General features: G+C 40.2%; 1 protein-coding gene across 4 annotated transcripts in view; it reads right to left on the bottom strand.

Moving 5' to 3' along the window:
- ADCY1 (adenylate cyclase 1) overlaps positions 1-27,308 on the bottom strand; it is a 164,843-nt gene that overhangs the window by 77,818 nt on the left and 59,717 nt on the right. For all 4 annotated transcript variants that reach the window (XR_008464949.1, XR_008464950.1, XM_054192166.1 and 1 more), the window contains exons 3-4: positions 20,354-20,472; positions 7,786-7,897 (exon numbers count right to left, since the gene is read on the bottom strand). Coding sequence is in view for 2 of the 4 variants with exons in the window: in XM_054192166.1 (XP_054048141.1) it covers positions 7,786-7,897; positions 20,354-20,472 (231 nt within the window). In the remaining 2 variants the exon portion in view is untranslated. The remainder of the gene's footprint in view (positions 1-7,785; positions 7,898-20,353; positions 20,473-27,308) is intronic.

Here is a 27,308-nt window from a genome sequence, read left to right on the forward strand (position 1 = left end):
TTTGAACACAGACTGGTAGAAGATATCTGGGCGTTGATAACTGTTCCTGGCATTACTAGTCAACTCCTTTTTTTACGCAGAGGTACAGGGAATGCCTTACTGCTCCAAGAACCTTTGGAAGGGCATAGTACAGTGCTCTGCTCTTAAGGAAATGGTGAAGGACAAGCCACCTTCCTGCAGGGTCATAGAAGAAAAGGCAGTGAATTCCATGGAGTTCATTGGAAGGCTGTACAGTGCAACTAAGCAATACCATATCAAGTTATCAATTTAAGTTCAGTGCATGGTGAGAGGGAGAGATACTTTATAAGAGATCAGTTCACATTTTTGATATTTACACTTCCGTTTCTTTCCTTCAGCTCTATAATTCCGTTTTGTGCACAAAAGAGCTTTAGAGAAAAACAAAACCAAAAGCATTCCACGAGAAGTATAACCCAGTGAAAATCTCTTAGACTGCAGAAGTATTCACAAAAGATGCCGCTAGATGCAGAAAAAAGATGAAGAAATGGTTTTAGATTCACATGCAAAACACTTCTTAGAACCCTACTATGAATATCCTGAATAGGCCCTCTTTCTGTGCTGATGAAAAGTGAGCCTACTTAGGCTAACGTCTAACAGCTAAATCTGTGAAAATCATAGAATGGTTTGTGTTAGAAGGGACCTTTAAAGATCATCCAGTTCCAATCCCCTGCCATGGGCAACGTTCCACTACACCAGGTTGCTGAAAGCTCCATCCAACCTGGCCTTGAACACTTCCAGGGATGGGGTAAACACAACTTCTCTGGGCAACCCGGTCCAGTGTCTCACTACCCTAATCATAAAAAATTTCTTCCTTATATCTCATCTAAATCTACTCTCTTTCAGTTTAAAACCTTTGCCCCTTGCCCTATCACTAGTAAAAAGTCTGTTGCTGACTTTTTTATAAGCCCCCTTTATATATTGAAAGGCCGCAATAAGGTGTCCCTTGAGCCTTCTCTTCTTCAGGCTGAACAACCCCAACTCTCTCTCAGACCTTCCTTCATAGGAAAGGTGTTCCAGCCCCCTTGTCATTTTTGTTACTCTCTTCTGGACCCACTCTTAACAAGTCCATGTCTGTCTTGTGCTGGGGGTCCCAGAGCTACATGCAGAGTTTACTCACACCATCTGCAACTTTCATTAACGACAAACAGTAATTCATGTTACTTTTTTTTTCAGTAAAGCTAAAAGATTTACCAACATGGTTTCCCTGTGTAACATCCAAATCTATTTTAATAACTATGCTGAATGGGGGCCACAACATGCGAGAGATTATTGAAGCCAGCTTATCAGATAAACTTCATAGTCAAATCCTGAGTGTAATGAAGTGACATGGAAATTACAACCAGCTCCATTACATTGCAGTGTGCCAATAGTGATAATACACTTTTGAAAACTCTCCAGCCCATTACAAAATTTCATTGAATCCTGTCAATTATTGCATACACATTTTAACATTTATTTTCACCCAGGTTTTGAACTGTGGGTTTAAAAATGGAAACAATTATTTTGATAACCTTTTAATGGAATAATACCTGTAAATAGTAACTCTACCAATTTGCACTATTTCTTGCACATCTGCTAGTCCCAACATAAAAAGCCTTGAGCTAACTGCCATACTCCATAGAGTTCAATTTAGCAGGGTAATGGAGACATACTCATAGCAATAAACAGTTTGTACAGACTTAACAAGAAGAGGTTCTATAGAGAGTGGCAGAAGTAATAAGACAGGAAAACAAAGCTGGTTACAGTATAGGAAGTACCATAGAAAATGGCTCGATAGACTCTGATTGAGGAAAGCTGGCAATCTCCAGATGAGCAAATGTAAGTCATTACAAATTATCTACCATCATGGGAGCCACATCATACATAAACAAATGTAGAATTATTCAGGATAGTTGTAAAAAGGAAGACATTTTGCTTCAAATGTTTCCCCTCAATTTTATCAGCAATTATATATACTGACCTGCAATAACCTACTGGTTCTTGGCCTAACTTTTCTGTGCATTCTCATTCTCACAATACATTCCTTCCCTACTCCACATGGAGAGTAATTTTACAAAACCAGGAGGTTAAATGGTTTTAGTCCTGGAGAGTGAGAACCTATTTAACAGTCATATATGTTTATTTACTTGGAAATGAAAATGGATTTTAGGGAGAATATTTTACACAATCACAGGAACGTTGCTTCTGGAGGCATGGTGCCCCCCAAGATGAGGAGAGGTCCTGACAGCTGCTCTCCCAATGCACTGCTATGCCCCACGTAACAGATTCTGCACATGGCCAATGGACTCCAGGTCGGACTGTGTATGCGGAGTACATATAGATAGCTAAAATATGCACCTAGCTTGTCAGTCAGACTGCCTCTACAACAATGAAGGGAAATAGGCTCTTCTGGAGTGCAATTAGATGTCCCCCTTGGATGAACCGTACTCCAGAAATACCTTTCTCTATGCTAACTGCATGAGGAGTCAAAACAATTAGTTTTAGTACAAATGCACACATCTCAAGAATCTGAAGCTGATCAGAATAATCTAACACAGTCCTATACAAACTCAGGAAGAATTTAGTAATTTACCACAAGCATGCAAAGCGTGACAAGAGTTACGACAGCGAATTGGCATAACAAGCACAGTACCCTCTTACCTAAAAAATACCATGAAGGAGGTTAGACAAGACCTCAACTCTATGGTACCTGTCCATTTATATGTTCCGACAATACTTAAAGTGTGTGACATTATCTTTCTCCCTGGAAAACTGTCCCACAGACATTTACTTTAACTTCACACGATACACACATCATTAGTCCCTGATCCTACAGAGTCGCAGGCATATTCATTAAGACCACTTTAACTTAAGAAAGCTTACTTCCTAGGTCACTCTAGAAGACCTCTCCAGATGGCTGTTTAGAACCAGCCTCATGCATTACCTGCCTCGGTGGGATCCTATGTCTGCACTGACTATCAAGGGAACTTGGGGAGACAAGTCTCCTTAAAACTAGCCTTCGTAAATATTCCCCTCGAGTGCACACTTACCAATTTCAACAAAGAAGGGTTACGTGCTGTAAGTTTATATCCATGTTTTCCAGCACTAACTTTCCCGTCTTACCCAGCCCAAAAAACTTTGTTCATTTTATATTTAAAAAATACATCATAATTATCTTCATACAAACTAAAAGCATTCTATAGATTCAATAGAATCAATTTCTTGAAGTGATTTATTTTAGGAATAGCTAGTTCAAAGCACAGCAAAGGAATGACTGTTCTTGACACAGTTAAAAAAATCCAACACAGAAGCTGATTAAAAATATTACTTACTGACCTTTGCCTAAGGCTCAGCAGCAACGTTGTTAAGTTCAATACCTTTGAGGCTGAACAGGTACAAAAAGCCACTTCAGTAACATTGCAATTTGGAAAGTAAAAATATTAAAAGCTGAGAAGGTAATCAGGGAAGGATGCTAAATCAAAAATGAAAAAAATAAAAATAGACTAAGCCTACAAATAGTGTTAAAGCCTGAAGGTACACATAACTGCAAAAGGAAATAACAAGGAAGTGGTGTGTGTGAGCCTGGCTAATAGAAGAGATGCCAAAAGTGGTACAAGCAAGTAAAACCTTTCATTCAGAATACCAAAATCCTCTTCTAGTGATGTCCTTTAAAAAGAACCTAAACTTCATTTATCCTTATCCACTTGTAAATGGAAAATCTTAGAAGTACAAGATGCAATAACAGGGAAGCTGAAAGGGAAATAACTGAATCTGTAGACACAAATAATTGATTCTCCACATAAATTAGATGCAGGAAGTATGGGGAAAAAATCTACCACAGAAAAGACTAATTAAAGAAGATCAAAACTTCTCTAAAAAGCAAAGCTGTTTCATTACAATGCAGGATGCTGGAGAAATACCTCCTCTTTTCTGTTAAGATGACTTATTTTAGGTTTAGCTGAATGTATCACAAGCTAGTGGAGCTGTGACCATGAGAATACCCAAGCAGGGGCATGTGCAACTCTGTGTGACACTCCACGGGTAACTTCAGTCTTGAGAGCATCTCTCATTCACAGTGAATCCATGCCACAGATAAAGCATGACGAGAAAACGCACAGTGTATTAAAGAAGACAAAGAGAAAATATACAGTGTATTAAAGCAATAAGGCACCCAGCCTGTGTCATGTGCCCAAGTATTCCTTGGGAACATAAAACCAACATGATGCAAATGATTATATCTCATTAAAATTTGTCACTTTTACAAGTAAGCTAAAGAATTACAAACTGGAAGCTAGCTATAGTGTTAAGGTTTAATCGCAAGGCATCTGAAGAGCTCATGCAAAGATCAGTTGTTTAAAACGTTCATCGATAATACGTAATGTGGAATTACTATCATTAGGGCAAAATATGAGACTGCACAAAGCTACTCTGCTTAACTAAAACTGGAAGAAACTGAGGAACTTCCAAAGTAACAGCCTGAACTAAGTAAACTAAGCCTGAACAGCAGATAAAATCCAATAGAAATTAATGTGAAACTATTCTATTTAAGCTATTCCTAAGCCTTATGACAAACTTAACTAACTGCGTAACTTCAGGGAAGTGGCTTGCTATTGTTGTGTACAATCCCAAGGGAACCTCTGCAGGATGGGCAAACTTACCCAAAACGGTTATAGAAAACCAGGGTGCCTGAAGGCTGTGACATTGCAAGTACTTCAGTAACCAGACATACAAACGAACCCTGAGGCATTCTCTGATGTCTGTCAAGGGTGAAGTTGCACTCCCACAAGGACAGCAATATTGTCACTCATTTTTGTTTAGCTTTATATTTTCAAGACTCATTTTCCTTTCTTCAAAGTGACTGAAGGTGGCCCCAAGACTCAAAAGTTATTGAGGAGACCACAAAGTCCCATGTAAAATACGACTACCTAAGATTGTTTCTTTAAGAAACCAAACAGGGCTATCGTGAAAACAGAAAACATGCCACCATTTTAAGTACGGTATTCTGATCACTACTTTTCCTAAAAAAAGACTCAGTGACTTGTAAGGTAAAACAGCCCGTACAAGATAAGCACTTGAAAAATATATTTTCTCTAAAGGTGAATAAAAAAGAAAGGACATGGTAAAAGTACAAATAATTTCTAGTAGGGAGTAAGACGATCAGGAATTTTCTTCCATCTCTATGAACAGAATGCACAAGCAAACTTTCAAAGGAGTTGAATGACCATAAACTGAAACCTATGTTTTGCCTTCAGAACGCCCTGTTACAAACTGTAACTATATTGGAAGCTATCGTGATTAAAAAAAAAGGTGTAGCATTTCAAAAAGAGCAAAACCGTTTGCCTTACCAAAAAAATCAAACAAACAGCATATAGAAAGAAAGAAATGTCTAATGCTAAAGTGCATCTAAAAGAACGACAAAATTTAGGATTAAATTGTCCCAGATCCCTCAACAGGAATTTTTTTATCTTCTTCTGAAGCACCCGGTTCTGGTCAGCTTCAGAGCTATACTGTCAAAAAGAAAAGACTCGCTATTCCTACAACGTGTCAATGTGCCAAAATGCCAAGACAGGGATTTTTTCTAAGCACTACAGTTTCAGGATAGGACAGTTGTTTTAACAAGGGTTGTCATAAACTGCCCTTCCAGTTCACATTGCTTCCTAAGAAGCAGCAACACACCGCATGCACGCTCACAGACCCCACTTTAGTAGTCACAGGGAACATACCTATCACCATTCGATTCTTCTTTCTCATTTTTCTTCTACTACATCATTCTGAATACTAAAGCACAGCATTGTTTTAAAATCAGCCCAGTCCTCTGTTTTTATCTAATAATGAATATCTAGAAGTTGTTTTAACCAAAAGATAGGAATCCTTCTGAAAAATTACACTTCTCAGCACATTTCTTCTGACTGTAGGAGACACAATAACTAGTCTCCCTTTAACTCAGCAGAAGGCGCCAAGGAAAGCTCATATGTTCTGTCCTTAATCATACCCTGGTGCAGCACAGTAGGAACTAGAAGGACAAGCAAATAACAAATCTTCACATAGCTGAAAGAAACCATGAGATCTAATTTCAAATTTGGAAAAAGAATGCATGCAAGCTGAACAGAAAATCTAAGGCTTTTTAGCTCCTCTGCCATCTCCAATCTGCTTCTTCCCTGACAAACAACTGACCTTGTACCAAAAGCTGGCATCTGCCTGGTACCCTGGCTTCAGGTGTCACTGACACCTCCAGTTGGCTGCACCTGGCCACCGCTAAGGGAGCAACCATGGTGCAGTAGCCATCTCCCCGGCTTCAGTGCCATGTCACACGTCATAGGCACGTGCACTTCTGTGTGCACATATGTGATCTCATGTTATGTCACAATTATCCCGTGTTATTACACTGCCTTGTGTTTCATGGTTATGATGACTCTACAAATGATAGCATTATAAGACTAATGATCATCTGCATGGCAATCCCATTTCTAACGTATACATCTTATACATGGTATACATGGGACCTGTTCTCTCTATGAGGCCCTGACAGTACTTCCAGTAATGAATTGGTTACACAAAGGTTTTTGAGTATTTAACAAGTTCATACCAAAAAAATGCACCGCCATTGGATCTCTATTCAATGCATCTAAGTTAATCTTCTGTATTTCTTGGAAAAAAGGAACACGCAACAGTTGCTCTCTGTTATGACTTGAACAGTAGTGCAAATCAGGACATAGCACGTGACCAAATGATAAACCATTTAACTAAGAATAGGTCTTCCTCAATTCGGGCATATTGTGGAGCAAAAGATTTCTTTCTCCTTGGGGTCCTTGAGACCTGTTTATCAACGGGGAGCCATAGATGCAAACTGTCCACAGGCTTCAGATCTCTGAAGACTACATCAAGGAGAAGTGAGTTTGGAATGAAAAAATGTGGATGCTGTTGTTGTTGGGGAACTAAAGACATATGTTCTCTAGGCTGCTGCTCAGAGTCTGAAGACAAGATAGCTAGATAGTGAAGGAGCATAATTTATGTGGAGGTGATACTTCTCAGCAATGAAGGCTCTGAGGACATGGCTGGCAAACAAGATAGATACGATTAAGTTTTGCTTTTTACAAGGGGAAAACACATTTTCAGCATATTGTTGAATGTAATTTGAAACAAGATGTGTGACATTTTCAGGCACAGCCATTCCTCTCATTTCTTGTCAAATACTTGTGGTACCATTAGACTGCTAGGAGTTACAGCCAAGGAACATTTCCCTCATTTTCTTTTCCTTGGGGACTTGCACAATGTAAGTGCAATGACCAAAACATAAACATCAGTTATGATACGGACTCCATTTTGCCTACAATAGCCTCTCTGAAAAGCTACCATCATTTCTGTGACAAGAAGTGCTCGTGTGAAGAACTAAGTCTACTCTCTAGCTTCTTATTATCACAGAAAGTAGTTTTATGCTATACTGCCAATATTTTCATATTTTCCATTATCCTGTTTTTTTCCATGCAGCATAGAAATGTAAATATTGAAATATTTTCTCTGTTTTGTGCAAACAAAACCAATGATGAGCACTGAAGGCCTTCAAGGAGGGGCAAGAAAAGTATATTTAAAAATAGCGACTTAAGCTTTTTTCCTAAACAATTAAAATAGAGTGTTTTCTCTCCAGAGTATTAATAAAAAAAGGAAGCTTTAGAAATTCATGACACATGGGGCTAAATCAGTCTATTACAGATTTATAACCTGTGTAACTCATGCATCATTTTTCAGAAGGGAATTTAAATTAAATTGAAATAAGAATGTTGTACTTACTGTAGCTAATTCATCAAATTTGCCAAAGAGCTCATTCAGCAGCTTCACCAGCTCTTGGGCAGTACATTGTGATGCCAAACTAGTGAACCCCACAATGTCTGCAAACAAAATGCTGTCAAGAAGGAAAAAGACATGGAGACATCAGTAGAGAAGACATTTTCAAATTCTCATCCTCTTTTATACCACAAATGTAACCCAAAGCACAAATTCAAACAAGCCCTGAAACGCTACCAATAAAGTGCTATTTGGAACCAAAATGAAAAAGATTCAGGTAAACAGGCATCAGTCTCATGCTGTCAACTGTTGTAGGGAACCCTGGGACACTTTTAATGCCTATATACGTATGTGTTGTAGATTCATGAGGTTCCCCTGTAAGTACTCCAGGAGCACACAGAACAATTGCTTCTCCTTTTTACAGCTGGGATCTTCTCAGCTTGATTGGTTTCAAAGACAGTTCTTGCACCAGTAGGGTTCCACAGCCAAATTGATAAAGCTTGCATGAGGTTTAGTAAATACTGAAAGAGAGGAGGTAACTTGCACACAGTAGCTCTGCGGTGCGGTCTTACTGCTCCCTGTGAGGAGCTAGCATCCACAGCATCAGGCCAGGCTTCTCTGTACTGTGCTGTGCGGCTCAGGTAAGTGTCCAGCATCCATCAGCGTTAGCAAGGTTTTAATGTGCAACAGTTTAATCTGCCTTAACAATCCCTACCCATCTGTGATGATAAAGGGAGCACGATAAATGATAAAGGATGAAAGAAGCACAGATACTAGTGTGATAGAAAGAATAAGAATTCTTGGGCAGATCCTGAAATTTGAGAGAGTATGAAGCTATGATCCATTTAATTATTTAGATTCCTTCATCTGTTGGCAGAGGCCCGTAGCCCACTGCAGGAACCTAATGCATTTATCTCCAATACTCAGACTATAAATGTCAAACAAGCCTTTCTTTATGCAAATGCTAACAAACACTCCCAGGCTACATGGCCTAGGTATACTTAACATAGTGTAAAACTTAGATCGCAAATTGAAAGTTAAGCATTATGTACTCCCTTTCCTCTCAACATACCTTCACTCTGTATATAAAATAGCAGATGCTAGAAAAGCAGGACTAACAAGTCTACTGCTTCCCATTGACCCGAACCAACTCTGAACTCTCCCAATAAGCTCCAAAAAATTGAAAATAGAACTCCTAAATCAGCCCCTGTTCTGGAATTTCATTTAACCCGGTTGCTAAAATCCCTTGTCCACCAGAGCAGGTTAGGTAATGCATCCCAGCACAAAACCCACTCATCCAAAGTTCAACGACTTTGACCTACAAAAGAAGCCTCTATGTTGTCATGTTAACCCTTGGGGCGGTCTCCCCACACTCTTCTCCTTTGAGCGTGCTTTATGAGAACATTGCTCAAGATGGCTCTGGTTCACAGAAAAAATAGCTATTCCATTCCTATCCTGTTTAAACACAACAAAAAGTTTTCTTAAAATAAAAACATATATTTCTTAAAATAAAACATAAAAACATTGCATTTAGTTAATTTTACTGATTTGTGTCTCTCCTATCATGAATGTGAACCACCCAAGTGATGGGTAAGGTAAAAGGCATTAACAGAGTGCAACAATGCCAGCAAAGTACTCTGCATATTTGGCTGTGGAGATCTACTTATTCTCTTAATTCTCAATTGGCATCCTTGTTGTTTGACAGACCAGGGTTGGTCTTTCTGGAAATTCATCAGTTAACATCAAATCGTCCTCCTAAATTCCTGGAAGATTTTCAGATGTACTTAAATGTGCATCAGGGTCTTTCATACAGTTTGCTTATGACCCATTTGCTCTATGACCTAAATTCACATCAGGATTCATACAGTCGAAAAAGACACATGGAAGAAACCAACAACCACAATTTTTGCAATCCAACATGCCACATAGTTTCCAGGTTTGAGTTAGATACTGTTAGTATGGAAGGGGGGGTGTAGATGCTATTTTATAATAACAGCTTCTGCTAGCCTTTCTGCCATTTTATACCTCATCCTTTGCACATTCTACTTTTTGATTGTTTTTATTTTTCTATTTTCATTTTAAATGTGCCACTGATTTTTTTCCTGTCTAACCACTTCTACAGTAACATTAATATCTTCCGCAGCACCAATTTGAAAAAATTTAGCATTTGGGGTGGGGGATAAGGCCTTTAAGGTAAGAACAATGTTACCTGTTTATAAAGGTCTCAAAAATGAAGAACATACACGTAAATACAAACCAGAAATGTCCAGTGTTTGTGGAGACCATATAACAATGTCTTAACAACTAACAGAGCAGCCGTTACACTGCTGATCTGTACACTTAGTTAAGTGTAGAGCACAGGAATCACATTCATGCATAATTATTCAGTTAAAAGCAAAGTTATTTTACATACAACTGTCTTAACAACTCAGTATGGGATTTAGCCCTTTAAACATTTTAAAAATGCTTAGCCCTCAGCGTTTGATTCGAAACAGTGGTAATTATACAAAAAAATGAAGTCCATAAAAGTACCCACTATATATAACAGAACATGTAATTGCAAATTCAGGTAAAATTTAGGTAAAACTGTGCTGAGACACAGTTGTAGTTCAGTTATGCTTATGAACTACTTCATACTGCATTTAACTGCATCTATTTTAAAGCTAACGGAGTAGCTTAGGTACTATGATTACTGTCACACTTTTTTGGCATGGACAGTTTTGAAAAAAATTCTAACAGCTCTAAAAAGAAATTTGTAACTGCTTTAATACAATATTCTTAAAATGTGCAAACGATAACTCCCGTGTCTGGACATGGCATAACAAATGGGGCAACGCTGTGAGCACTTGCCTTTTTTTTAGAGAAATTCTGCTCATTTTTACCACCTTGAAATGCTACAACCATAGCAGCTGCTGCACTTCTTTTGAAAGTTGGCTGAAATACAAATGACCAAACCTGATTTTTCAGCAGGGATGGTAGGAAACAGCCAGTGGATGAGCAGGGGCTTTGGAGACCCAAAGTGCAACTGGGACTGTGAGCCTTCTGCTTCCACAGTCAGTTGCTACTCAGGGGTGCCAGTGTTGAGGAGGGTGACCCCCTCTCACACCCAGGGAGCTCTGATATTCTAAAAATGGCATTGAAACTCATTACCTAGTTCATTTTATTTTAGCTAGTGTGCTGACCAATATTATCTCTTGCACTTCTTCACCCGTCTGTGTCCATCTGTTGCCTCTTCCCTTACTACTTGGACAACAAGTATTGTGGGGCAGTGCCAACACTTACTCTTTCTTATACAATATCTAAAACAAATTAGGGTAGCATCTTGGTCTGTGACACGGGGTTTTGATTGCGGAGTCAAATCACCTATCTGATGCAATAAACTTCTTTTCCCCTGTTACGTCCTGCTCAGGTTTTTGGAATGTAAAGGACACAGAAGGCCTTTATCGGGAGGTGGCAAAATCTGCCCCAGGGAGTGAGAACACAGAAGAGCTTATAATTCTTGCTATGGCCATGAAAATCATGAGGGTACTAAAGAGAGAAATGATAAGATATACAGTGCCAGAATTCCAGTGAAATGCCTGAAGTGTTTCCAGGCCCAAACCGTATTTTCATAGAATGGTTTGTGTTGGAAGGGACCTTTAAAGATCATGTAGTTCCGACCCCCCTGCCATGGGCAGGGACACCTCCCACTAAACCAGGTTGCTCAAAGCCCCATCCAACCTGGGTATTTTCAAATATATTCAAATATTTTCAAAGTCCAAGTCCCTACCTGTTTCTCAACAGAACACAAATTAACACTGAAATTCCATTTCCTTCAATTCTGATATATTATTCACACACAAATACTGACAGTCTTGAGCGTAGCCATGTCTAACATTGACATTCTCGGGAAGGCAGCCAAAGCAACTACAGGAGTGACATCAGTGTTAAGTGTCAACAGCAAAGTAGCCTTGGTTCACTGTAACTTAACCACTAATTGCCATGGAGGTTCACATCCTCAAGGAGGATTAATCTAGAGTAAATTAGGGCTTATTTATGCATGAAAGAGACCTCATAATAGTATGGTATACTAAGGGGCACTTCACAGCTATTGCCAATTAATTTTATGTAAAAAAAAAAAAAGTATTAACATATATAGAAACAAGACGTGAGAAGCTACCCATTAACAATTGTTTCTCTTAACGACCATTCAGGGATATGACTCTCCCTGCTTTAATTCCACAGAAATCTTAACAATGCCATGGGGGCACTCTGGTGAAAAACCAAAAAAAAACCCAATCTCAATTAAACTGCAACTATTAGAGAAAGAAGAGACATTGAAGTGGAAAGAAAGTGAAAACAAAGGACAAAGGTTACTTCTGTTTGTTCAACAGCATAGCTATCACATGATTCAAGCACCTGTCTCCGCGACAAGTGATGTAAATGTGATGGTTAGTCGTTATTACAGTGCTAAGCCTGGTGTTGCCTCATTCCCCAGGGGCTCAGCAATGCTCTTCTTCCTCCATCCCACAACTGAGCAAAGGGACCCCAAAGAGCTATTATTCTCTTTGTTTCTGTGCTATACCAAAAACCCTGCCAACCTGTTCTCTTTGAGATATTCAGCACGCGTCCTGTAGTTTTCAGTCATACCGGGATTTTACCAGGAAATTCACAGGACCAGGAAGTTTTGGCTAATACGGCAAAAACTTAAGTCACTTTGGCTTTTAGACAGACAAGTTATTAGCCTCACAACAGCATGTCAATATTCTAATTAAATCCTATGGGAAAAAAATAATCAATTATTGAGCAGAGCTTTGTCAAATTTCTGCTCTGCTCTTGATTTTAAAGTCTGTGTGATGCCATTGTGTTTCAGGAGCAGTGCTATCCTGGGTTAGAGGTTTGCTTGCTCCAATTGCTGCCTGCTTGCTTACAGAAGATACACTGAGTATTACTAAAGCGCAAGACAGCAGCAGTAGGAGACTCGTTCGAAATCTTTCCTTCTGATTGCTTCATTTGAGATGCAAGAAACACTTCTGTTACTGTTTTTCTCTCTCCAGGTAACAGCTTATGGTTACCCTTTCCATGAGTTAAAACCCCCATCGCTCCAGTAACACCTTCTGCTCACGGCTAATAACTGCGTGTTGGTGCAGCTGCACATGGGCTGGCGTTGCCTTTTTTCTTGCAGCGCTCCCAGAGCAAGGCTAAAACCCAGTTTTGACTCCAGCTTTCTGGTGGCTATTTTCTGAAACTTTAGACTGGCCTTACTCTCATTCAGTAAAATAAGCTTAAAACTAGTTGTTTTTTTGAACAATAATATTTAAGTTTTAACATTTTTTTAAGGTATTGACTGCTAGATTGCAGCTTAAACACCCCCCACTGAAAACATGGCCTGTCCTTCTTACATATTCGTAGTTGCCTTTCTATATATGATAGGAAAATGAGCTTATTTCTGACAGAAAGCTATCCGATTTTTTCATTAATAATATGACAGATGAAATTCTTCACTCTGTGGGTGGTGAGACACAGGTTGAAACAGGTTGGCCAGATAAGTTGTGGATGCCTCATCGCTGGAAGTGTTCAAGGCCAGGTTTGAGTGAGGTCATCCAGCCAATTCTTTATCCACTGATTGGTCCATCCATCAAATCCATGTCTCCAATTTAGAGACAAGGATGTTGTGTGGGACAGTGTCAAATTCTTTGCACAAGTCCTTGTAGATGATGTCAGTGGCTCTTCCCAGATCCACCAACACTGTAATGCTGTCATAGTACACTTCCATCCCTGGAAGTGTTCAAGGTCAGGTTGGTCAGAGTTTTGAGCAACCTCATCTAGTGAAAGATGTCCCTGACCATGACAGGGGGAATTGGACTACGTGATCTTTAAAGGTTCCTTCCAATCCAAACCATTCTATGATTTGAACTGATAGTGAAGGTTTCCTCAGGATTTTTTTTAAAGTTACCTGGAGTATTTGCTTTGATATGCAAAAATGCACACCCTCCCCACCCCGCCCATTTCTAACTGGTACTGGTATAAACATTCTGAATAAAAGCAAAGCAACACTGCGGTGAGCAACTTCAGGAAAAAAAAAGCGTTACGAATAGCCATTACTCCCATCTGTGTCATAAACAAGGAGCCGAGCCGGTTCAGCACAGCCATACAAGTTACGTACATCATTATCTCATACTCCTTGACTCTCTGGAGCATTTCTGTGTCAACAAGCCCCGCGTCATCCCTCCAGGACCTCTTGTATTCCTGTTTCCTCCCCTGTCTCTCCCCTGCAATCCCTGCAGGCGGGCATAGCCAGCACCTGCCTGGCGGTGACTGCGGCCCTTCCACAGCACCGCAGGAAGCTGCTGCCCCTGCTGAGACCTGGCGTGGAAAGCCTGTGGCTCTGTTGAAGAGATTTAAGCCGCTTCCCAACGGCGAGTATTGATGGAGCAACCCTTTTCTATGTCACTCTGTGGGGCATTCAGAAAGAGAAATCCTGCCAAGTTACACAAGAGATTTAAGAGCGTGTAGGTGGTAAATGTTCACTTTTAACAGCACTCGCTCATGTGCTTTGTGCACTTGCATAATCCTGCTGGTTTCAACAGAGCCACTTGTATAAACAAATACTCAGCAAAATAAGGAGGGTTTGCACGCTCTGTTTTTTCTTTCCACTGGGGTTATTTCTTTAATTAGAGTACAACTTATAATAAGAATTATATTTTAATGGCACATGGTGCCTTAGAAAGGAACCTGTAGGGTGGTGGGTTTTTTTTTTTTTTTCCTTAAAGATCAACCATAAGGGAAAATTATTAATAATTTTATCTATAATTCACTGCGATGATGAAGAAACAAGTGCTCTCAAGAAATTAAAGGGGGCTGTTAAAATTAAAAACAAAGACAGGATTGTTTTTGCAAAACGGTCATTCATGAAATGAATGTTCACTGCGAAGCCTTATGAGCTCATAAAACCTATATACAAAAGCCGTGATAGGCATCGTGATCACGGCTTTTTAAAGCATCGAAACAGGTAAGTTAAATTCAAATTTTTTTTGAGTTCTGCTGCTTTCTAGAAGACAGGACAGATCAGAAATATATGCATATAAATAGCTGCAGGCGGTGCTCTGGCCTCAGAGTGGGTCACAACAACCTCTAAATGGCCATGAGGAATCTTTTTAGTGGTAGCTTTGAATGGAGCAGTGTGTTGTCTGAAATTAATATCTCTTCTTAGCAGCCAGTTCTATTTCACCCTAGTAAAAATTAGGCTAAATGAAACTGCTGTACCAGAGGCTCAAAAAATTGGTAGCAGTTCAATGTGCAATTTCTATTTATCTATTGAATGTTCTTTGAGTTATAGACCAGTGAGAAGTTGTCTTTTAAGATACAAAGTAAAGCGTATCCTCATCCATGCATCTGTTGAAACAGTTCCACTCGTATCTAATGGAGTGGGAAAAGTTCATTTTGAAACAGACAAAAACCAAAATGTGTTGAGGGACATATATTTGAGCTGAAACATGACTTGAAATTACTTAATTTAATTATAGCTGCATGGAGAAATTGAGTCAGGGGTAGTGTATTTTTACAGTAGCCACTGCACGTATATATGCAATCTGTAAATTCCTCAACCCTGTAGGGTGAGACAAGGGATAAGAAAAGGAAATATTAATCCTACATTACTTAACCTCATCTTAGGGAAGAGCTGTGTCTTGCATTTTATAAACCATACTCCTGAGCATCAGAGAAGAGCTGTTCTGTTGCGAAGTCTTCACATGTAAGCTGACATATGGTTCTCACATTCTTCATTGTGACCTTGGCTGGGGTCACCCCAGTAAGATAATACCTATACTGTGTTGAAAGGCTCCTGAACTGTGTATGGACTATTTCCTTCTGATGAAGTACAGATATGATACTGGTTGCGATTATTTTACCTTCCTGTTGCTTGAATTTTGTGTGCTCACTGGTTTCACGCTACAATAATTTTGGGGGTGTATTTTCATGTCTTGTTTGCATATTTCATTTGCATTAAGTTGTTTGTTTCCATTTAAAACACATGCACTCGTTTCCTACTGTACAGCAATTATGTTCAAAAATTTTACAATGTAGCAAAAAGTCTTATTTCTTCCTCTTTGACAAAACAAAACATAGGGGGAAAAAAGCAGCATGTCTGTACATTAAAGAATTTGTTGGCAAAGGAATGATTTTCATCACCTTGTGACAATTCAATACCAGGCTGGATGGGGCTTTGAGCACTTGGTCTAGTGGGAAGCGTCCCTGCCCATGGCAGGGGGGTTGGGACTAGATGATCTTTAAGGGCCCTTCCCACCATTCTGTGATTCCTTTTGACCTCTTCTTTGGGAAGGTTCCATAGATAAATACATTCTGTTTTAACCACTACCCTTTACAGAGTGTACACAGGAGATAATAAAACTTGGCTGGGAAAGATTTCTTCTTCCTTTTAGCTCAGGCACAAATACATACAGAGGGTTGGAATGGGTAACAACCTTTTCTTGTACCATTATTTCACTTCCAAAAGTAAGGTGAATTTGGGCCTAGTGATCTTTTTCTTTTGACATGAAACTGCTGAACAGACAGCTTTGATGCTCTTCAAAAGTTAACAGTTAATGGATTTTGAGATAGAAGAAAAAAGCAGTTCTTTCTGTGTGTTTCACTTAATCTTCAAATAATGCAAAAAAAAAATATTACAGAACCACCACAAAACTGGATTAGGAGAAACCAAATAAAAGGAAGGGGGAACAATGCAAATAAAGTTGATAAAAAGCTGACATAAACAAAATATTCAGAGCAATTAATTTAAAAAAATAAAAGCTAAATAAAAAATAGAGTTACAGAATGAGAAAAGAAATATATCAAGTAGCTAACCAATATTTCAAATTGTGGACCATCAGTATTTGTTTCTGCAAAGCTCAAGCAGTAAGCACATGAATTCTGGAAAGGATCTGCTTCTATTGGCACTAAATTATTAAAGTTCAAGCTCTGGCATTGGAGGAATACGGAGGGTTCAAGCTTTCAGCCTTCCTCTGCACTTCTGGCACTTCCAGTAAAGTTTTGTAACAGACCTTCACCAAGTTAGGAGCTTGTACATGTCTTTCTTAGCAGGAATTTTTCGTTTGCTAAATGTGAGCATTTTGGAAGAGAAAAGGGTTTTTCCCCACAAACCACTACAGTTTCCAGGGCCCTTCCAAGTTCCTTTGATGGCATTGTCGTTCTGCATAGGAAGCCATCTAATCAGTGCTCTTTTATGGGCCATATTCACTGATTCCATTAGAACAAACAGTCCCAAATGGAAATATAAAGCAAGTTTTAAACTGGTCCCCACTCCACACAGAAATCTTCAGTTGATCTTGAAGGAGTTTAATGCTTTGTACTGCAGAAAGAAAAATAAAATACTGGGTACTAAGATGGAGGTCTGAAGTGATTTCTAACTGAAGAGAGTTATCTGTAAGCAAAATAAACTCATCGTTTTACTACAGATCTGGGAAGAGCTCAGTGAAGTGCGACACAACACTAGGACTCTGCCCTCAACATGGAGAGGCGTGTTTCCATTCCCTTTCAGAGGTGCAGTCAGTTGCAGTCAATCATTCAACAACTATTTGATAGTTGCTGAAATATTTACCAACTAATTGATAAACCAGGGCTGTTGCCATGGTGTACCTGAAATATGCCAGTAACTTGTCCCAGTCCATCATTCACTTTTTGCGGTTGTGTGTGTATATATATGTATCTCCCCACTGTAATGTATCCCCCTGTGTTTTTCTAGGAGAAGATAGGGAAGGTAGTTGTATCAATCTCTTATTTTTCACATGTAAGATCTAGTGCTTAAAGCCTGTTGTTTTTTTTTCAGGCAGCTACTTAGAAGACTGAAACAGATGCATTTTGTTACTGCTGAGATTTTTTTTGTTGTTGGGTTTTTTGTTTTTTGTTTTTTTAATAGGTGAGGAGTGGAAAAATCATGCAGTTTACTAACTGCATGTCTCCCTCCTCCAGCCTATCCTTTCTGGAGGATAATGCTCTGACACTTCCAGATATTTGCTGGGAGAAAAAAGAAAGCATTGCAATAGGAAGGATAAAAGTGCAGCTCATTTTCTATTTTGCACTGTGTAGATTTGGGGTTAAAAACTCCAGGAATTTCGAACAGCAGAGGGGCTTTTTGTTTGTCTGTTTGTTTTTTTGTTTTGTTTTCATAGTGCTGTTTTACAGAACTGCTTGGTGTGAAGAAGGCAAGTCATGAGAATATGGGAATGGTTTCTTAGGTCTGCCTGGTATAGCGCTGAGCTGCCACTACTCATAAGTAAAAAAAGTTGGTTTTATTTTCTTAAAAAGGTAAGGCACATATCTTATTATTGGCACTGACCACCTGGAGCACTTCCTGGAGGGATGCCGTAAGTGCTGTCCTCCATACTGGCATCAGGGTGGCACCTGCAGGGAGTTCCCCTGCATCGTTCAGATCTGCAGAGTTACACAGCTCCTGGGGTGAAACTCCGGTCTACTGGGACCTGCTAGCAACAGCTTGCTGGGTATTTACTGGGACGCTGTGCGCCCCCCCACCCCCCACTTTATCTTCTTTTTTAATACAATAGTTGCATTACTGAAATAAAAAGGTAATACAGTTTCTTAAAGTACAGATGGCGAGGAGAGGTCTCCTGTTTTCAGTTGTCTTCCCTGAGGATCTTTCCTTTGACATTAAGACGAGACCATCTCTCTTTGCCTCCATTTGCCCCAGAAGTACCCTCTCAATGTCAGAGAATAAATTCACCTTCCAGAAAGGGTATTCAGATTCAAAATCTTTTATGAACTCCACATCAAAGCAGTGAGAAAGCCACAGCGGCCTTAGTGGTTATGTGAAACACCATTTCACGTAAAGAAAAAAAAAAAAGGTTACTCCTGAGGTCACAATTCAAAAAGATCTCAGCGCAAGACGGGACTCAGAAGCACTATAATCAAGCAGTCCAGCTGCAAAGCCACGCCGTTCAAGAAGACAACCCACACTGTAACCAGTGCAGAGACTTGCGACACATACAAGGTATAAATGTACTGCTCAGGATATAATTATCGTTAGCTTGCCTTGAACCTGAATATAAGTGCAACCAATAGTAGTAAATATGTATTTCATAGCACCGTGACGGCATAACTAGACACAATTTTTGTAAGTATATAAGCAATATGATCACCAAAGGGACAAACAAAGGTAGTAGAAGGCACCCAAGGAACAAAAATCTGGCAGGCAGCACACAAGATAAGCACAAGTGACTGCAAATAGACAGGACATCATCCAAAGATGGAAGACTGACAAGAAAAAGGAAAAAAAACAAATGGTGGTGAGGGAGGCTGAGGGGTGGGGGAAGAAAAAGCATAAAAGCATGAGGCATAGACAAGGAAAATTGGAGAAGGAGGAAGACAGCCCACTCCGATCTTGGATTCTCTTTTTCAGGAGCTTTCACGCCTGACTTTGGCAATTGAGAATCATCGAAAACTGAAGCCAACAATGATAACTTTGAAGCATCAGCTCTGGGGTACTGTAAGCATACACAGTGATGATGATCAACATTATGTAAGATTTAACCATTAGCAACAAGTCAGCTGCTAATGAATAAATTTAGCAGTGTTTAATTTTACATTGTAAAAATGACCTAATTTGTCAGTCTTCTAAACACTCCCATCACAGCCATCTCCGATACCCTCATTGACATAAATGCTTTCGGTTGCAACAGCTTAGTCACTAGGAAGTGGTCCTTCCAAATAACAGAGTCACGTCAATGGGAGATAGACTGAACCCCAAAAGAAGGAACTTATCAGTGAATGAGGGACAGGAGGAGGTGCTAAGGGAGTCTTTGCCACATGAGTACACGGTGCAAATCAAGGCAGCTCTGCAGCATCACTTACTAGTCCTGCACCTTGCTTAGTGCAAGGGCTGCACCAAGTAAACCTCTTTGACGCTGTTTTTGGTGTGGAAGCATGGCACTTGAAGAAAAAGTAGGCAGAGGCAGTATGATAAAAGAACACCATTCAGACAAGGCCTTTAATGAATTTGTTTGGTGGGGCAGAGAAGAATAGCAAATGAGAATGCACAACACCACTTGCACAACAGTCTGTTACTAAGCAAAAGCAAGAGGTAGAACTGAGCCTCAGTCAATAACCTCTGTGGAGGAATGCTCATATGATGGGGACAGATACACATTTTTTTAAGTTTACATAGCACTTTCTTTCTGTTTTTCCACGCAATTACCCAGAAAATCTATTGCATTCATCTTACTATCAGGAAAATATAAATGTGTAAAAGTTATCATGCAAAATAAGTACTCCTATTCATCCAAACCGTAATACACTACAAAAAGAACGATCACTCACTTGAAAAAAGTTGCCTGCCTCCCGAGCACTACTATTCTAAGCCATTTATTGATTCACTGTTTTCTTCTGAGAAGACTATGAAGTCTTCCTACTGGGTTCATTCACCCCCTCTGCATAAATGACAAATCTTCACAAATCAAAACTAGTTGGATTTTTTTTATCTAAGACCTGACGGCAATTGCATGTCACTATATTTGTACTAAATATTCTCTCTTTTAAATTATTTCATGGGCTACATCAATCCTACCTAACGTTGTCATGCCTTTGAATGTAAATCTTGTGGAAAATCCTTTCAGGGGGCTTCAGAAAATCTTCCTTCATTTCCATTGCAACATTCCTGGGCAAAAGACTCATCAGGAGACGTTCCTAAAAGAAAATGTAAACAACATCAGGTTTGTTGTACAGCGTATGACCATTATTCAGAAGTTTTAAACTAGAAAACTAGACAATGTTTCCCTAATCTAGTCTGCTTCCTGAGAATTTCTGCTGCATAAATACTATGAACCATTTCTCTCAAACTTCTGCAGCTTGTGTGGGTGTCTTTTTAAAGTCTTCTGCACTAAAATAAATAAATATCAAAACACTATACAGAAAGGGAAGAGCCAGCTTCAAGAGCAAATGATTGTCCATAATTTTCATTAACATCACAATGCTAATAATAACAACTTACTTTATTGTTAGTAGCATTTATCTGTCTGGGAAAGACTTCCCAGGATCATTTGCTCTCCTTTTGTGTGTCCTATTTCTGAACCTAATGAAAGTGTTAGATTACAAGGACTATGACAGCTGGTTATTAAGCAGTGAGAGTGGATGATAGATTTATCCACAGTCTGAAATCAGCAGAACAGTAATAAAGGTACAGTTTTAATGGCATCTTCTCCAGCGTGGCAATGTCTGTTCCAGCCAGCTCATTAATGGAATGCATCAGTAAAAACCCTGGGTTAAACACATCTCTTCTTGCTATAACCACAGAGAGATTTTTTGCGTGGGTCACTGACCTGCACAAAAAGGACCTCTAACATTTTGGATCTCGTCAATATTGACTATAAAGGCCTATGCAGTTTTTCAATGTATTCTGGACCATCCACAGGTACCACCTGGCAAACTTGCAACAGTTTTTCTTAGGTGTTGTAAGGTGTCCTTAGACACCTACTCAAGTTTTATTTTCACACAGAAAACACTTGCCGTTTAAAATGCAATTCCAAGCTTATCCATCAGACCTGATAGCTTCAGCCATGGCAACAGTCTGAATGAATTCACATAACCACATCTGATCTGATTCAGGAATCTAAGCTTCCAGAGAACACCAGGAAAGGCTGGAACAAGGAAGATGCACCCTTGGGGGAAGAGGATCAGGTCAGGGAATACTTAAGCAAACTGGACATACATAAATCTGTGGTCCCTGATGAAAATCATCCACAAGCACTGAGGGAGCTGGCAAATGCCATTTCAAGGCCACTATCAATAATCTTTGATCAAATATGGTGACTGGGAGAGGTGCCTGAAGACTGGAAGAAAGAAAATGTCACTCCTATCTTCATGAAGGGTAAGAGGAGGACCCAGGGAACTACAGGCCAGTCAGTTTCACGTTGAGTCCCGGAAAAGTGATGGAGCAGCCCATCCTGGAAATTAGGGTGGTTGGACCAGATGACCTCCAGAGTTCCCTTCCTACCTCAACTATTCTGTGACTCTGTTATCTGATAAGAGAGCCACTATAATGGCAGCTGCAAGACATGACAGAAGTGGCGATCTTGGCCAAACAACATCCTCCTTTTATTTAAATCATAGAATCACAGAATGATAGGGGTTGGAAGGGACCTCTGGAGATCATCTAGTCCAACCCCCCTGCCAGAGCAGGGTCACCCAGAGCAGGTTGCACAGGAATGTGTCCAGGCAGGTTTTGAATGTCTCCAGAGTTGGAGACTCCACCACCTCTCTGGGCAGCCTGTTCCAGTGCTCTGCCACACTCAAAGTAAAGACCTTCCTCCTCATGTTTAGGTGGAGCTTCCTTTGTTGAAGTTTGTGCCCATTACCTCTTCTCCTGTCCCCGGGCACCACTGAAAAGAGCCAGCCCCCATCCTCCTGACACCCACCCTTTAAGTATTTATAAGTGTTGATAAGATCCCCCCTCAGTCTTCTTTTTCTAGACTGAAGAGACCCAAGTCCCTCAGCCTTTCTTCATAAGAGAGATGTTCTAGTCCCCTAATCATCTTGGTAGCCCTTTGCTGCACCCTTTCCAGCAGTTCCCTGTCCCTATTGAACCGGGGAGCCCAGAACTGGACACAGTACTCCAGGTGCGGCCTCACCAAGGCAGAGTAGAGGGGGAGGATGACCTCCCTCGACCTGCTGGCCACACTCTTCTTGATGCACCCCAGGATGCCATTGGCCTTCTTTGCCAACGACATTAAATAAATAAGGAGACATTAATAAATGACATTAAATAAATAAGGAGCAACAAGTAACACTGAGACAAGTGCTTTGTGTTGCTCACAAGAACACATTCACCAGCCAGAGATACCAAATAACACTCAAAGGATTTCTAATTTTACAGTTTCTTCTGGAAGAAGACACATTGGATATTTATGTCACCACGGAATAAGTTAAACTTTGCAGAACTACCCTGGTACTTACTGTAGCCTAAAGTTCCTTCATATGTTTGTGGCAGTTCATGTGGTCTTGAGGCTAAGGATCATTAACAAAGGCTATTTCCTATTGTTCTCATATGTATACTAAGAATATTGCAAAGAATATGATGGAATTAAATATTTTTTAACAGTTTATGCATTTTCAGATTAACCAAACAGTCTCACATCTTGGTAGAAAATGGTTAAATACTATAATTTTTATGTTAGTTTAATTAAGTATGCTTATATCTCTGCAGCAGAATTATATTTAGATAACCCAAAATCTGGGTTAAAAACAAATATTTTTGTCAATAGTGGATCTTACAAAGCTCTGTTGCCCATTACCTGTGTCTTGCAGTTTTACAGTCTTACTGTTTTAACTGAAATATACTGAGGTTGTAAAATGAGCTGACCGCCTATCCACACGAGCGAGAAGTTTGGACTGATCGTTAAATTCTCTCATGCTTAAGATGGTACAAACTCCAAAGGATGCTGGAATTTCCTAAGTATTATCCTGGATGCCAATTTGTTGATGTCTGACAAGGACTAAATGTTCACTGTAACTTCTCTTTAAGTAAGCATATGAAACAAGATCTTTGCCATTTTGCTGAAATGGATAAGTAAATTCCAAAGCAGTTACGGAGAAAGAGTGGGGTTTCAGCTTCCGTTTCCTAGTAAGTTAGACTAAAATACAAAGAGACAACTAACCAGATGAAAATTATACCGACAGACTCTTACAGAGACCAGTGCTGACTGACTAGTTCTGTGGCCTGTAAACTCAATTACAATACAGGGTGTGAATAAAAAACTCGCAGATAACTTCTGCGGTGCATGGCAAATAGCACAGAAAACAGGGAAGGAATAACTGTGAACACTGAAGAGCTACAGGATGCAGCACTTGACAGCATTGAAACCTGTAGATGTCAGAGGTATTAAGGGAGGCTACAAATATGGTGATTCCTACATGTGTTAGCTTGACTATTGCAAGACCTGAAGGGAGGTTATGAAAATCCTATATCAAATTGTAGTGGCTTGCCTTTTTTCATTAGAGATGGAAAAAAAAAAAAAAAGAAAAAAAAAGAAAAAAAAAAAAGAAAAGATGGATTACTGAGGAAGAACTGTAGAGTCTTTACAAAGAGGGTTAGCAGCCGCAGACTGACCAAGCAAGGAAAGACTCAATTACAGCTTTCTCAAAGGGTAGCCACTGCTGACCTTCCAGGCCAAGAAGGGAAGCAGCATCACGGCTGTAAAGAATTGTCACTGGAAGAGAGTCTGGAAAATGTAAGAAACAACCCCACAATGGAAAGTATCGAAGCACTGAAAATAAATGAAAGACAGCCTCTAGCTCGCTATAAAAAAATCTAAGAAAAATCGCTTTTATTTTGGGCAAAATCTCATCTTGTCAAGCAAAGTGGTATTGCCCTTCAGGTTGGCCTAAGGAATGATCAAGGACTCACAGGTTTGGAGCTGTGAGCGTGTATACCAAATACAGACATTGGAAGGTTTGGGAAAGGGCTCCATCTGGATCTATATTCAGCAAGTCCTACCATAGTTGTCTGATTTTTTTTTCATTTGCTCCTGTATGGCTGATCTGGTTATAAAAATAATCTGAAAACCGGACTAAAAAGAAAACTAGATGTACACGGCTGCAGAGTGCATTGAATGGAACAAGTGACAGCACTGAAGCAAGGCCAGCCACGTTTGTGGTGACATTCATGCTTGAGTGGTTGCTGCCTCTGACGGGGATGGGTGGCGACAGAAAAAAATTGAAAGAGTGAGACAGGGAGGACTAATCAATTAGCAACAACTTTGACTAGAATAAAACGACATTCATGCTGCAGACCTTCTTATTGGTGACAAAAGATATTGTACTGATGTAGCCTCAACATGTGGCATATTCCAAAACACAAGCCCTAATAGAGAGAAAAATCTTTGCACGTTTTCACCTTTCTCACCGATCCACAATGCTGTTTCGCCTTATTACAGCTGGTTTCTACCCAGAAAATTAAATCTCAGCCCTTTGACCAACTTATGCTGTTTTAGGAACTTCCACTCCCTTATTCTCCTGCTGGAAATCTTCACTCAGCATTAACACCGTCTAAAGAGAAATCCCATGTTGAAACAAAAGATTCTTTTCAGAAATTGTAATTGTCTGTCAATGATTTTGCATTCCCTGCACAAATCTCACCAAGAAAATAAAATAACAGATGAGGATCTATAGCTCTTTCATTCATATCATTTTTCATTAAATTTGTATTTTAAAATGCCAGTCCTAGCCTGGGATTTGGAACGCCAAACTGGGCTGCTTTTGCCAACTGTCGTATCCTTATTAATGAGGATTTCTGCACCATTAATGAAGACTTAGTTAATTTTGAAAAGGACACTCGATTTAGTAAAACCTTCAGATTTCTTTTTCCCACAGCAATGAAGATTTGCTAGAAATAAGAGAAGGAACAAACATTAATTTGACTTCAAGGCAAGTCAAAATGTGCATACCAAGCCAGTTAGGAATTGCTCAGTGTTACCTTGGTGCTATCAACAACTAGCACCATTATGCACATGACAAAGAAGTGAAATATGCAAAGGCAGAGAAATTAAGAAAAAAAAATAAATGTTTCCCATTGTTAATAGCCAAAAAGACCCTATATAACTACTTGTTGTTTGGAACATTTTCAACTCTAATTGCAAGTACAAGCTCCTGTACTGCAATTCTGACTCCAGGTTGGACCTGAGGAAACACTTTAACAGTCTTGCAGTTATTCATGACTTGGCTAGACAAAGCCACAGTTGACCAGACCTAGTGCTGCTGGCAGTCTTGCTTTGAGGGGGTGGTTGGACTGGATGATTTCCAGAGGTCCTTCCTGACCGTTGTGTACCAAGGGGGACAATAGCACAAGGATCAGGAGCGGAGGGCGCCTGTTGCTTCCTGGGGAGGCCTGAAACCATCCTGCCACCTTACTATATGCAAATGTGGCTTCTAAAATAGCAGGGGAGCTCAAGGCTCAGCACCCTTTAGCAGCAGCGTGGTTTCTCTTTCCTGAGTGGGAAGTGGAAAGAAGCAAGCAGACAACAGACACTACTGCAGCAACAGTTGCCATCATCTGCATGCTCTATTCTGTTCCAGTGATCAATTCAGCTTTCTCCAATTTGGAGGCTTCTCACCACAACTTCCTCTCCCATCCCCATCCCTGACCTGGACAGATTCTCCCACCTGCACCCCAGCTCTGCTTTTAGGGGAGTTCCCAGTGCGTGTTCCTAATACATTTCTTAAGCCTGTCTCCAAATGAAGATGCCTTTCCACTCCTATTTTGAAAATTATTGTCTGTCTTGTTTTATTGCTTCTTCCAGACACTTATGGCTTTCTCAAAATCCCTTTGAAATTTTCACCTTGATTTTTAATCATTTCATGCAGCTCTCCAAACAATACTATCCAGTCCAATACCACATTCTATTCCTATAGTACAAAATGATTTATTTTGACATCCGTATGGGAAATGGCTGTGATACATTTTCCAATTCCTTCAGCAAGTTGTAGATCATTTATGAACCCACTCTCCCTTCATCAGAAAAGGAGACTGAAATGCAGAAAAATGTCTTAGCATTCCCAGCCAGCATCCTCTTCTTTCTTTCCCATTGCCTGCTGTGCAGTTGGATGACACCTCGCAACTTTCTACCCGTAAACGGGATGTATTTGCTGTGCTTCTCCATGCTAAACTGTATTCCTGTAGATTTTCATATGAGGTAAATAGAAAACAAAATGGAAATCTTATTTATAGTCAGTGCAGACTATTCTATCAAAAGAAAGCCTTGTTGCCATTTTTTCTGAGATATGGAAGAGAAGCAACCAGAGAAGCTGTAGCACTGCCTCAAAGATGCAGGCTCTCATGTTTCTCTGTTTTTTTGAATCTTATTGCTCCTTGTCCTCTAATGCTACTGTATAGGCACATCTAGTGGAATTCATTTTGAGAATGAAGTTACAGTCTGGACCTGAGGAAGGGTGATGCAGAAAAATTTACTGCTTTGCACGTCTTTCAATCCCATGAGAACAGGACTGTAACGGATGCAACTCAGTCTCTTTTACTCAGCTTTGCTGGGTTACTCCCGAACTGCTGCTTACAGCCAGTCTGCAGGCACTGCTCCCCTCACCCACCAGGGAGCCTGGGCCCTACGCCCGGCTTGGCAGAGAGCTCTGTCTTGTGGAGCTTGCTCAGAATGAGATTCAGAGTTCCCAAGCTCATGCTGGGGAAAGCGGTAACCGTGGATGGCACTCCAGATCCTTGTCCCTTCTCACACTCCCTGGCACTGAACCACGTTATTCTGGTGTGGGACTCTAAACTGGAACTTTGCCTCAAACCCTGCTTGTGCGCTGTTTGTGCAGAGGAACTGTGATGACCACGGGAACGCGTCTGCTGGAGGTGTGCAGAGCGGAAGATCAGTTTTCTGGGCCATGCCGACCTCCTGGCTGCCGTTGCTGGGGCGTCTGCTACAGAAGGTGCCAACGCGAGCTGAAAGGGTGAGGGACACTGCAAGGTTGGCGTCGAAGACTCTTGCGTGACCCTCAGCCCACACCGCGCACAT

Source organism: Rissa tridactyla, chromosome 2, assembly GCF_028500815.1.
Source record: "Rissa tridactyla isolate bRisTri1 chromosome 2, bRisTri1.patW.cur.20221130, whole genome shotgun sequence".
In the NCBI taxonomy this organism is placed as follows: Eukaryota; Metazoa; Chordata; class Aves; order Charadriiformes; family Laridae; genus Rissa; species Rissa tridactyla.